The following is a 13,809-nucleotide window of genomic DNA, read 5'->3' as shown; positions in this document are numbered from 1 at the left end:
AGACAGAAGCCCACCACCCTCCCAAGACAGCGCTACACCTCCTTCTCCCGCAGCAGAGAATCCCTACCGGAAAGGGCTCTGCTCCTTCCTGGATGACAAAGCCTTCAATGATGTGTGTGAGGATCTGGGGCTTGACGATGGCTTGGGGGGGTTTGGAGTCTCCCATCTGACGTGACACCATTGCCAGGTTTGGGATGGGAGCAGAGGTGGGGGTGACTGATGCTCCTTCACTTGAGGGGGTATTTGAGGTTGCAATGGCAGCAGAATCAGATTTATCTGGAACGTTAACAGCACAAGAGTCAGTTACCTTTGCTCCATCTACTTCAAATGGAATACGAGATCAGATCATTAGCACACACAAGCAGAGCTCTCCTTTGTACCTCACCTCCAAGGCCACTCTTCTCCTCCATGTTTTTGGGGCTGTCTGTCACAGGAGAGGACCTGGCAGGCAGCAGTGCAGTGACACTGGGCGACTCCTCCTTCTCCTCCTCTGACTCTGCCTTCCGCTTTACCGCTAGGGTCTGAGACTTGCCCTGTGTGAATAAAGAACACGTAAGCGGAGAGAAGAGCTCCAAACCAAAGAACAAGACAGATCAAAGGCAAAAGTAAGATGCATCCTTCCCCATCGTATTTAATTTCCAGCCTGGTTCCTTCTCCTGGAGATGCCTCTAGCTCCCTCACAGTACATACCTCTACTTCAGAGCATTTGCCTAGCAGGGAGCAAAACTTCAGCAGACTCACTACCATACCACTATGACCAGGATCTGGTGTCCCATTTCATGTCGATACATTGATATAATATCAAGTCACTGTGTAAACCTCAAAGGATTATTCCAGGAAGAAAGAAATGGAATGGCAGTCACCCAGCAGCTTCCAAACAGGCTTTTGGCTAAATCAGATCAGTTTCAATGAAGGACAGTCAAAGAGCAGGGGACACATGTTGGATGAGAGCAGAATTGTCCCACCACTCTAAAAATCAGACAAATCCTGTGACACCTTCCTGAAGAAGCAGCCAGAGTTTAGAAACAGTCTCAGAAACTGGCTAAGGATATCTGAGCTGGCAAAGTGCTGTTGTCCCAGGGAGTTAGTCACAGCAGCATGGACAAGGGCGATGGAACATGAGCCATCTTTGTTTTCCTCTGCATAGCCTGTTGCTAGGGGATCCTCTGAGGCCTAGAGTCAGTAGCTGGTACCACACACCAAGGGGTCTCTGACCCGGAGGTCTCCATACCTAGTGAGGGGACAGGGGGTTCGGTCTCCACGGGCCACTGAGCTCTCATCTCTCTCCTGAGAGAGACAACAAGGAGGCCAGTTATTGTTTGTATTGGGTTTATGTGGCAAGGTTTTGGTAGCAGGGGGGCTGCAGGGGTGACTTCTGTGAGAAGACACCAGAAGCTTCCCCCATGTCAGACAGAGCCAGTTCCAGCCAGCTCCAAGACAGACCCGCCACTGGCCAAGGCCGAGCCCATCAGCGACATTGGCAGCACCTCTGTGATAATGTATTTAAGAAAGGGTAAAAAATACTGTGCAACAGCAGCTGCGAAAGAGAAGTGAGAATATGCGAGAGAGACAACTCTGCAGACACCAAGGTCAGTGAAGGAGGAGGAGGAGGAGGAGGAGGTGCTCCAGGTGCCGGAGCAGAGATTCCCCTGCAGCCCGTGGGGAAGACCATGGTGAGGCAGGCTGTCCCCCTGCAGCCCATGGAGGTCCACGGTGGAGCAGATCTCCACCTGCAGCCCGTGGAGGACCTCACACCAGAGCAGGTGGATGTACCCTGAAGGAAGCTGTGACCTCCTGGAGAGCCAGCCCACACTGGAGCAGGCTCCTGGCAGGACCTGTAGCCCTGCAGAGAGAAGCCCACGCTGGAGCAGTTTTGCTGGCAGGACTTGTGACCCCAGGGGGGACCCACGCTGGAGCAGTCTGTGCCTGAAGGACTGCAGCCCATGGAAAGGGCCCACGCTGAAGCAGTTCGTGAAGAACTGCAGCCTGTGGGAAGGACTCATGTTGGAGAAGGACTGTATCCCATGGGAGGGATCCCACGCTGCAGCAAGGGAAAAGCATGAGGAGGAAGCATCAGCAGAGACAAAACGTTATGAACTGACCACAACCCCCATTCCCCATCCTCCTGCACTGCTCAGGGGGAGGAGGTAGAGAAGTCAGGAGTGAAATTCAGCCTGTGAAGAATTGGAGGAGGGTGTTTTTTAGATTTGTTCTTATTTGTCATTATCCTACTCTGATTAATTGGCAATAACTTAAATTAATTTCCATAAACTAAGTTTGTTTTGCCAGTGACAGTAATTGGTAAGTGATCTCCCTGCTCTTATCGTGACCCACGAGCTTTTCATTGTATTTTAGTCCCTCTGTCATGTTGTAAAGGGGGAGCGATAGAGCAGCTTGGTGGTCACGCAGCAGCCAGGCACCACATTGTTAAATGTGATATTTAGTATGTCATGTGGACACCTACCCCATATGGGGCAGGGTCTGAGTCTCACCTATTTACTTCATGCAAGCCTTTGAATGGTAATGTGGAAGAGAAATGCTTGTAGTCAGTAGCCCCAAGGGTTGGACTGGAATTAGTGTTTTTGAGAGGAAAAAGTCTCCACATCCCTTTACCCAAACCCTTTACCCATCCCATCCCACTGACCTGGGCCTGGACTGCGATTGGTGTCCTAGGAATGAACAAAGAGAATCCATATGCTATTCTCCTTCTCAATGGTATCACTTACTGGCAACTGGACAGACTGCATGTAGAATGCTGCTGGCATCTGAGCCACAACTGGAGAGGAGGCTGGGCTCTTCACCATGTGGGCTGTGCCTTGAACTTGTGCCAAATTCACCCCTGTGGTGAGAGGAGGAGCTTCCTGTGAGGATGCTGGAGCTGTAGATGATGACGGGGAAGCAGCATGGGCTTGGGAAACAGGCTGGACCACAGCTGGCATTCCCCGGGATGTCGGCACAGCTGCAGCAATCTGAGCCAAACCCAGTGCTTGGGCTTGGCCTGAGCCCTGCTGCCGAGTACCCACCACCTGTACTGGGATGTGTGGTGGAGGCTGCTGGGCTGCTGACATTTTGGCAGGCCCAAGCTGAGGTGGTTTGATGGGGGTGACCAGAGATTTTGACTGTATTGGAACAGGTGACTTGGTGGCTGGCTGGCAAGAACTGTCCTGCTGGAGCTGCACAGGCTGTGGCTGGGACTGCAACATAGGCTGCACCACGAGGGTCTGAGCCTGCTGCTGGTTTTGAGGTGGAGCCTGCTGCTGCGGAGGTTGAGCTTGCTGCTGCTGTTGGGTCAGAGACGGTGCTTGCTGCTGTTGCTGCTGTTGGGCCAGCTGGAGATGGGTGGCTGTGTGGAGGAGCTGGGACTGGCGGTGCTGGAACTGCTGCTGGTGATGAATGGCGATCTGCTGCTGGATCACCACCTGCTTCTGCAGGTGGATCTGCTGCTGCTGCTGGATCAGCGAGTGTGGCTGGATCTGCGTATAGGTGGCTATACAAGCACAGAGTAGGAAAAGAGGAGAGCACAAAAGTTAGCAACAGTGCAGCTGGGAACAACAACGACAAAAACAAGGCAGGCAGCCGCTGCACCGGTTTGAGTCGTGAAGCACCAAAATGACTGACGGCTCACTGGCAGAGGATGTGAGGGACTAAATCAACTTCTCTTGCTAACAGAGAGGGATAATCCCCAGAGACAAGCCCCCCAGGAGCCCAGAGGCTAGGACGCGTGCTGGAAAACCAATGGCACTCTTGCGAAAGCCCTGTGGGCTCGAAGAGAAGGAACAGGTCTGCGCCTACCTGAGCTGATCAACGTCTGGCTGGGTGCTGGTGTAGCAGTCCTGGTCAGGTTCATGCCCACCGTTTGCTGTCCGCCACTGTCCGTTTCGCCCTTCTTTGTGGCTGCATTCTCTGTCTCCGTCTGGCTTCCCTGGCTGACGGTCACAGCCTGGGCAGCTGCTACCGGTAACGGCTGAACCACCCCTGTGCCTTTCCTTTGGCAACTGCCGGCGGTGCCTGCCGAGGAGGTCTGGCTCAATCCCGTTGAGGTCTGGCTCCCACCACTTGCCACCACCCCTCCAGAGACACCGTTGCTGCCTGCTGACCCCTGGCTCAAGTTGAGGGACTGGCCTGCGCTGCCGGAGGAGGCCTGAGCCACTGCCAAGGTCTGGCCCGTGCCGGTGGCCTGCGGTAAGCCCGAAGCCTGGGAGCTTCCTGGCAGAGCTGCCTTCTGAGCGGAGCCTTGGAGCTGGGCGTTAGTGGCCGAGGTCTGCTGGCTCCTCACAGCCAAGTTCTGCACCTACAAACGCACAGACAAAACAGAATCCGTTCATTTTACGTACGTTACTTGCTGGAAGTCTGGCAGAGAACGCATAAGCAACAGGCTCTACTGGGACGCAGGCTAAGATCAAGTCTCACGTGCGGAGCTGGCTAACACTGCAGGGCAAAGCTCAGGCGTGCTCCTCCCCAGGAAACACATTATCCTGAACTCCCTCCTGCCCCATCTCTGATGGAAGTTAAAGATCTTGTGGCACTTTCTGAACAGCACGTGAGGACACCGCCATTCTCCGAGGCATGGGACAGCCTTTGGACTGCCTGCCGTGCCTTTGCACTGGTAGGACTCAGTTTAGCACAGCTCTAAAAGCACTGAGATACCCCTTTAAAGACCAGTCTTCATTCCTTTTCAATTTTTGTGCCACCTGCTTCCTCCCCCTGTGCAGGGCTTTCCACTCAGCAGGCTCACAGTTCTACTCATGGCCTGCAGCCCTTCTGATTTCACCAGTTCCTCTGCATTTTGGTGCTGCCATCCTCTGTATTTACTCCTCCTCCAAATGCAGTGTCAGATCATGGCTGACTTTCCTTCAGAGAAAGTGCTCCAGACAAGAAAAGTAGGAAGTAACTGGAAATCCCAAGAATGTCTGGGATAGGACAAGGAAAATGGGAAGCCATGGTAGCTCCCTGACCTGGAGAATTCCTTATAGATGAATGCAGGAGCTAAGACCTTGTGGCCTGTTCGGTCTTTGGCATCTTTACAACAACAAACCAACTGGGCGAAGGAATACTACCACTGGCAAAGAGTCTTCGTTGCAGAGTGACTGAAAACTGGACATAGAACTCAACGATTCTTTTCACACAAGGACAACTGAGAAACTGTGAAGATGGGATTGATCCAGCATGGGGCTCACCCCAGAAATTTTAAGCAGAAACTAATCCAATCTCTGGAGGCAAAAAGCAAATATGAAAAAACGGTGGCAAGAGAGAACAGAATCTCCTACCTGCACAGGGACACAGGTTGGGGATAAAATAGAGCTAACCTGCTATACAGGGACGGCTGGAGACAAAGAGCAGAGTGTGGGGTGATGGAGAGCAGGGGAAGGGGAGGACTGTGGGAGGGGGTGTCACTGACCTGGTCTGTGTCTGCATGGACCCCAGGAGACTGAGTGGGTGGTACCTCCTGCTGGACAGCGGCCACAGCCCCGTTGGGCATCAGGATGAGTTGGGAGGCAAGAGGCACATTGCGGCCCAAGGTCCGGTTTACCTGCAACAGGTTTCCCAGCTGGGGCTGTTGAGGGAGGGTCAGGTGCCGTGGAATGAAAGGAACGGAGGGAAAGAGAGAAAGAAAGACAGCGAACCACAAGCAAACAAGTTACAAAGCAACACTGGGCTGCAATGTCACACACTGCAAAACTGTAACGCTGAACATAACCGTCGGGAGCAGGAAACTGGGAACAGTTTCCTTATGGAAACAAGCACCCTTCTATCAAACATGGGCCTGGGCCAACTCCCACAGACTGCCCAAGGCTGGCTAAAGACTGGGGTATCATTGAATTTTCAGGTGTATATCTGGGACTGGTAGAGAAACAGTGATAAAAGACATACATCCAACACAAGGGTTGCTTGAAAAGAAGGGCATTGCAATCTGTATCTAAAGTCAACTGAGACACAAAAAATATTTTTCAGGTAGGTAACCAAACCCCAGTCTGACTATATAGTCAAGCCTAATGTTTTCTATTTAGCAGCACTTCAAAGCTATTAGAAGGATGCCATATTTGTTCATGTTGATTTATGTTTCTAGACTTACTTGAGTTCTGACTTATGTCCCTGAGCTCAGCAGTGGTAAAAGAGAGTAATTCACCATATATCTGTTCCAGTATTGAACCAGAAGAGTAGCTTTTTTCTGTGAGCTATATTCGAGTCTAGGACATATATTTCACATTTACACTCTAGTGAGAAGTGCCATGGGATCTTTAACATCTATGCAGAGCAGAGACAAATATGGTTCTTAACGATCTCACCTGAGCCACACAATACAAAGCTCATCTACCCTCAAAAGCTGAGCCCAGAGTCAAACTCATGGTTTCAGGGACAAGAGCTTCCCCATCTGAATTTAAAATATAGTGCCTCTTCCTTAAAGCTACAGTTAGTCCAAAGGTGTTGGTAACCCCAAGCAGTGAAACACTGAAGTGGCTACGAAGCGGGGCTCATGGTCAAGACACATTTTGCGTACACATCTCTTACCCGGAGATACATCTGGGCCTGCGACTGGTTGAGAGGCGGTGAGGTGGTATTCCCAAGGAGCACAGACTGCGTCAGGGTTGTGGCGCTGGGGGAACTCACGCTCTGTGACCGACTGATCAGCTGAGCAGCTGATGTGGTGGCTAGGTTGATCTTAAAACAGAGAAAAGCTCCAAATGATATATGAAGAGACAGAGGCAAAGAAAGAAGTACAAATTCACTTACTGGGGTACAGCCAGAACAGACACTTTACAGTTTTTCCCTGTATCCCACAGGGAACCAAGAAGAAAAAAGTTCCTGTCTTAGAGGCTACGCAATCTAAACTAGCCAAAGCCCTGGATGCTAACCTCATTTGTATGCTGAGACCGAATATCACTGTTAGCATGCAACTGCAGTAAGAGATCCAAAAGAAATACATCATTTTCTCCAGCCTCTCAAGTCAAGGAAAAAAACCCACAAAGTAATCTCCACCCTACCAACTCACCTACTCTCTGAAAAATTCCCAGTTCCTCAATACTCACTACAAAACCAGACTTCCTCTCATTCAACAAACTCTGCCCAAGAAAAAAAAATGCATTCCATTTCAAGCTGCTCACAACTCCTTCTCCTTCTCAGAAGTCCTGATTCTTTTCTAATCCATGACAACGTATCCCCAAAGCCTCAGCAAAGAGAGATCAGTGTCTACCTTTCCAGCTAAGAGGCCTCTCCCACTCAGAAACCTTCTCCGGTCTCTGGTCTCAACCCCCCCCCCAATAATGACAGCACCCCAAATCCTCAAAGTTGTCTGCATCTTGTGGCTTCCCAGCATTCTTAGAAGCTGTGTTTCCCTGGCTGACTGCCTTCCTAAAAGACAAAGAAGAGAAGGAACAAGGCGGCGGGTGGGAGGGAGGCTTTGATATGTGTGTGAGGGAGCAGTTACTTACAGAGGCCTGGGTGGTGGTGGTCTGTTGCGGGGTGCTGGTGTTGGGGGAGCTGGCCTGTCTGCTGGCTGCAATTGTAGCCTGCAAGAGAGATTGAAACAGAAGTGAGTATCTGGAACAAACTATTGAATCCAGCCCAAATATTTGGCTTTGTCGGAACACCTAGTCCCATCATCATCTTCTCCCACTCCTGAGAACAGGAGCACAACCTAACCACTACAAATCTCTGCCGTGCCCTACAAATCAGGTGCAGCAACTCAGGAAGGTACTTCTTCCCCAACCAGTTCAGCCCTATATACTATCCAAGGCAGTGGACAACAGACCCTTACAGTGCATGACCTCCAGTCCTTCCACCCATGGGTACATACCCTACTGTTGCCCCAGCTTGTCACGCTACACACTGCAACCCTCATCCTGATGCTGCAATCCACTGTTAACACCCAGATGTTCCCCGCAATATTAGCAATTTGCTGGGCTAGTCAGGCAGTTTAGTAACAACGCAATGATAGCACTCCAAGTAACAAATTTCAGATTACAGCGCATACGGTTCGTGGAGGAATGTAAATATTGGCAGATTTCCACCCCACCCCCCATGATCCCATGGGAATTCCACTGTACGAGTTTAGTTAGTTTTATAACTAAGTTTTGTGCAAAACTGGTGAGAGGATTCTATTCCCTCTGTGCTGTAAAACTGCAGGTAGGGATTTTGAGAACAAGTAAATCCTGTACTAACAGCCAAGGAGCACAGCTCCTGACAGAGCTATTGTTACACAGACAGAACTGTATTCTCATCACACATAATCCATCTTCAACTGATGATAAAGTCTGGTAGGTGAGCAAAGTTGCTAAAGAAAAAAAATATCACTCAACAATTACTCATCATAAAATATCTCAATTTGTATAAACATATCTCAGTTAAAGAAACACCCTCCTGGCTGGACAAGATCTACCCCAGATCCCTCTTGCTAGTAACTGGTAAAGAAAACACGAGCTACTAAGTTTCAAGACAGAAAATTCAAAGGATACCACCTGAAATTTCAGGCACACAAGACCATGTTTAATCTCAGACAAGTAACAATCCATGCTTCACTTTAATATAGTTTTTAAACACTACTGCATCCACTGCTGATTTAAGCGCCCATCTTTTATTTAACGAAGGTGCAGGGGCTAGTCATAGGCCTCTGAAGTGTAAGTTTCCTGATGGGGATGCTAAATTTTATCTTCCCCTGCTCTGTCCCTGAAAACCAAGTGAATCTTTGCATCAGGCTTCCAGTTTACTAGCTGTTTGTATTAGCTTTAAACAACGTGTTTAGGGACTCATTGTCTCACGATGGATCAGGATGACCTTGGTGCACAAGTCACTGTATAAAGAGAGGATCTCTGGGTCTTCCCCAGAGAATGATCCAATTCCTCTCCTTCTCTCCACTGGTAACTCACCTGCTGGACAGCAGCCAGGCTGTGAAGCTGGGCACTGTTAAGCTGCTGCTGGAGCATAAACTGATGAAAGTACTGGGCTGCATTGGGCTGTCTCTGGAGTGCCTGCAGGGCCTAGAGAAAGAGGAAAACCCAATTGTCAAAAATAGCGTGCCCTTGAAATGTGATTAGAGAGAGCAATGAAGAAATAATAACAGCCATGAGACCATCCCTAGACCTCATGAAAAAAGCAAAGTCACTAGATTAGCACATCAAAATACATAGTACAGCTACAAATTTGCTAACTGAGTGAATCACAGGTGTATTCCAGGACAGTGGGAAGCACACTTGCAAGACTAATAAACTCCAGGAATTTGGGGATGTGTGTGCCCAAGCAGGCAGACAAGTGTTCCAGTATAGTATGTATATGGAGGATATACACTGTAGAGAGAAACTGGGATGATAAACTGAATGACTTGCTCTAGAACAGCATGCTAAAATCAATCTATTGGATCACAGTACGGATTAAATCTAAGAGGCTGGACCCCGGAGGAGTAACCTATAAAACATGAAGCACAGTATCAGGCTACAGGAACCAAACATTGGGCCTAGCACAAGAATTTCTAAATCTTAAAACATGACAGCCCTTCGAGCATGCTCCCACCTTGACGCACGACAACTCAGACGAACACGAAAGGGCTCACCACCACCTTCCACTGATGCACATGCCACCCCAGAACATAACCACGTCTCACCTGTACTGCCTGTCGCTCATAGAGAGACATCTGCGATATCTGAGGACGGGTGCTTCCTCCAGAACTGGAGCTCCCGCTGGTGGAGCTGGAGTTCTGCTCACTTTCAGTCTCCATGGTGACAGGATCCCAGGAGCTCAGGCTGAGAGGGACTCCAGACCTACATCGAGAGAATTGGAAACTAAGTCAGGCTAGAGAAAGAACCAAACCATATTTCACCGCATTACGTCGCTTTTTTTACTGGAATATCCCAGTACCAGGCTCCTTGCACAGCTTTGCTACATCACAGGGGACCGGGGATGCCAGGGTTCTGAAATCACCCAGAAATTATACTTGTGGTTTAAATCTTTTATTACCACAGTCAGAAATGTAACACACACATTCTCATGTTTTTATTGCCATGCCCCAGTTGGAAGCTACAGCATCCTGAACTCTTAAAAAGGCAGCAGAGTGAAGGAGCAGCTGCAGCTCATTCGGACAATCATTTGGTTACAGACCTGATCACCTCTCCTTCAAGAGAGGCTTGTGAAGCGAGGCGAACTGCACTGTGCTTCCAGTCTCCCACTGCACTTGGCAACTTCTGATCCTCTCTTCCTCCAGTTGCACAAGAGGTATAATTATCCCACAACTCCACTGCCCTGCTTGCAGATATACCAACTCAGTCCCTCCTTCTCCCAGTTTAGCCCCCAGCCCTCGACTGTTTCTTTCTTTCTCTCATCACATGGACCTTTCCAGCTACTTCTTGTTCCTGACAGATCGTGGAACTTGAACTTTAGACTGGAAGCTGGTATTTGTGGTGGCAAGTTGCTTTCAGGAGGAACAGAGTCAGAAGCGGACTGGATGAAGGGTTCACTGGCAACACTTGTGAGGGGAAAGCTGCTAAAGAGGTCATGCAGAGCCAGACAGATCTTTCAACAGCAGAAGGATGAGTTGCAGTGAACCACAGGACTGAGAAAGGACTGGAGTAGGCTTTCATCAGCCAAGAGGAAGAGAAGCGAGACTGAAGACAGTGCTTAGCAGAAGAGTAACACATTGGGATGATCAGGGACTTCCCTGCAGCAAGGAACATGGGCTACACAGGGAGTAACGGGGTTAGAGTCAGAAAAGGGAAAGAGCAAAACTGATTATTCAACAAATTCCACTGCAAAAATGACTTTTTAGAAGGATATCATTCCATGTAAGATTAAAAAAAAAAAAAAAAAAGCTTCTGATAGTCTCAGTATCACTGACAGCCTGTTTGTTTCCAAAACACCAGCTGGCTCCCCTGCAACATATCTGAGAGAGTGCTAAATGAGACCCCTAGGCTTCCAGGATCCCACAGCACCAGCACAGCCACTGTATCTAGACCTTTCCAAATCCAGAGATTTCGAGCTTCACAGCCTTAACCAAATACAACTTTTTCCAGGTGCGTAAACAAACAGACCGGCGCAGCAGAAAAGGAGGTGCAACAATAGTCTCAACCAGACAACTTTTTAAATTCTGGAATGGTGTTAAGGGCAGCAGATGACTTTAAAGTATGGCAACAGCATTACCACTGCAGAGGATGGCTGGCTAAATCAGGGAACTGCTGCTCCAAACCTGCTCTTCAAAATCTGGAAAATTCTATAATTGACAAGCAGCTAGCTGCTGCTCCAGTCCCATCTTTCCCGCACATCTTTGCCTCTGCCCTCAAGTCCTGCCCTGGCATCTCCCTGCTAATCCAACACTGCCTTTGGCTGTCGGTAATTGTGCCCTGCAGTCATCTTCTCAACTGAGAGGCACCCCCTCCTAACTGGCCATTACTGTCTTCAGGCACAACTCTATTACAGCTAGAAAGAGTTGGTCAATAAGCCTCTCTAGAATATAAAAGCTCTGGAGAAGGCAATCACCTTAAAGATCTTCCCCAGGGGGCAGCTCCACAAAAAGTAAATGAAGCCTGAAAATAAATAAATTGAGAAGGGAGAGAATACAGACTTTCTGAAAGAAAGAAACTATAGTAGGTAAATTAAGTACTTCAGATGGGGTTAAAATGCAAGTCAGAGTGAAGCTACACATATTACAGCAGGTTATCTAGTAGCTCAGCTACCATTAGGAGACAATTTCTGTGCCCTCACCCACCTTCAACCTCCCCCCTGTGCAGGTTCCTCCCAGCATTTACCTCGCTTCTGGTGCTCACTAGATCAGCTTGGTAAATTTGCAGAAAAGCTGCCCTAAACATCATTTTCTGCCAGATCAGTGAGTTGAATTAGCTCACTTGTGGTGCCAGTGAGAGAGAAAAGAAGGTAACTAAGGTTCAGCTGAGCTGTAGCACATACCCTTACCCTCAACAGCTGCACCAGAAGGAGAAACCTGGCTTCTGACTCGGTGCTCTGCTCCACCAATCTGTGCTTCCTCAGTAAACAGCATCATCGATTCTTAAGATTTCCAGCATTTCTGAGAGTTCCACATTGATAGAGATCTTAAAATCAGGTCCTAGCACAAACAGAATCCTACCGAAACACCTCTGGGATGAGAGGCATCAAAGAATTTTGGTCTCGGTGTAGGCAAAAGACCTGGGGGGGGCATGGATAGAGAAGTGTACTGTCTCCCTTTGTGGAAGGGTGGTAAGAATTTTAACTCAGTCACAGCAAGCAGGGTTATCCAGCAAAACCCTTTCCAAACACAAAAGTCAAAAGACGCAGTATTTCCCCAGGCAAGTTCATCTAAGGATGCAGCTCCATGTTAGTGTAATCCGATCCAAACACAGGCTATTCCCGCACAAAATAGCTCGGACTACACCCTCTCCCCTCCTCCGAGGGCATCTTCCAGCACCCTCCTCTTACAAAGGTCTAGTGATCACCCGGCTATCAGACCGCTTGATTCGGCTAGCTGCTCCATGAGATGGATAACCTACTACGAACGATTAAACCATGGGTTTTCCAAAAGATTGAGTTCACCAACTCACCTCGCAAATGTAAAAAAAAACCAAAAACCCCAACAAACCAATCCAAACCGCCCAAGGTAACGCTGTGGCCATTTCTGGAAATTAACCTTTGAACAACAGCTAGAACTGCACCCCTCAAAAGCAGACACGGAGGGATACAAAGGCCTGTGAACACCACGGCGGGGATGACAGCACAGCAGAAAGGAAGGCAGAAAACCAGCTCCCGGCGCAGTCCGAGCCTGAGAACACGGGCCAGCCCGGAGCATAACCCACGCTGCCGATCTCAGCGTGCGCCAGCGACATCCCAGGTGGCCCCGTCTGCGAGTTCCCGGCCTTTGTCAAGCGCAAGAAGAGCAGGAGAATCCGAGCAGTCTCCTCCGGTCGCCGGGCACTAGGGAGGAGGCAGAAAAGTTTTACTCGCTCACCCTCCCACCCCATCCATTCCCCCCGGCACGTCACTGCCGGTGCAGAACATTTTCGAACCTTACGACTGGTTTTGCGGCTTCACCCTCGAGAAACCGACTCGAGCAAACAGGTAACGATTGCCACAGGCTGGTTTGGGGAAAAAAAAAAAAAACGAGCAACCGGGACTGCAGCACGCTCCTCGCTCTGCTCCTGCAGTTTTTCTACGGCACCGTCTCCGAGCTACGCAAGCAAGAGGCGTGAAACCGCCGGGACACGTTTAACTCTGCTCCGGGATGCTCGGGAAGCAGCAGCAGCAGCAGTCGGTGCCACCCTCCAGCACCGCGGGGGACCCCCGCCCCGCCGGCTCCCCCCCACCCCGGTAACTCCAGCGGCAAAGTTAAGCCGACAGCGACCGTGCTGCCGCCCTGCCCTCCGCACGGAGGTACCGTGCGGGCAAGCCCCGCCGCGGCGGGAGGCGGGGATCCGCCGCAGGATGCTCGCCGCGGGGAGATCGAGAAAGGCGCGTCTTTAACGGCGGCGGCCGGGGGGGGGCGGGGGGGGAAGCGGCGGCGGCTGCCCGGGAGGCGGGAGCCGGGGGGGGGGGGGGGGGGAGTAGTTGTTCCCGGCCGCTGCCTCCGGGGGCCGGGCCGTGCAGACAATGGCTGCTCCGCCGCCGCTGTCAACTTCCAGCCCGTCCCCGGGGAACTCTCCCCGCCGCGGCCGACCCGCGCCCCGGGCCCGGCCTCACCTGCAGCAGCAGCCGCCGCGGCGCGGCACTGCCCCGCTCCGCTCCCGCAGCAACGCCAACGCCGCCGCCCTCGCCCTCCTCTTCCTCCCCCGCCGGGAGCCCCCGCACCCGCCCCAGGGGCCCCGCGCTGCCGGCGTTACCGGAGCCCCGGGGCCGCCGCCG

The 13,809-nt window shown here is 50.7% G+C and overlaps 1 protein-coding gene across 1 annotated transcript in view; it reads right to left on the bottom strand.

Moving 5' to 3' along the window:
• Positions 1–13,809, bottom strand: part of PHC1 (polyhomeotic homolog 1) — an 18,172-nt gene extending 4,363 nt beyond the window's left edge. Inside the window, exons 1-10 of the mRNA XM_069807052.1 lie at positions 13,648–13,809; positions 9,596–9,752; positions 8,865–8,975; positions 7,431–7,508; positions 6,511–6,660; positions 5,399–5,554; positions 3,793–4,291; positions 2,727–3,487; positions 386–533; positions 68–276 (exon numbers count right to left, since the gene is read on the bottom strand). Of these exons, the coding sequence (XP_069663153.1) occupies positions 68–276; positions 386–533; positions 2,727–3,487; positions 3,793–4,291; positions 5,399–5,554; positions 6,511–6,660; positions 7,431–7,508; positions 8,865–8,975; positions 9,596–9,709 (2,226 nt within the window). The 5' untranslated portion in view covers positions 9,710–9,752; positions 13,648–13,809. The remainder of the gene's footprint in view (positions 1–67; positions 277–385; positions 534–2,726; positions 3,488–3,792; positions 4,292–5,398; positions 5,555–6,510; positions 6,661–7,430; positions 7,509–8,864; positions 8,976–9,595; positions 9,753–13,647) is intronic.

This window comes from Haliaeetus albicilla, chromosome 19, assembly GCF_947461875.1.
Source record: "Haliaeetus albicilla chromosome 19, bHalAlb1.1, whole genome shotgun sequence".
NCBI lineage: Eukaryota > Metazoa > Chordata > Aves > Accipitriformes > Accipitridae > Haliaeetus > Haliaeetus albicilla.
The sequence above is the reverse complement of the archived record's forward strand: the minus strand, read 5'-3'. Positions and strand labels throughout refer to the sequence as shown.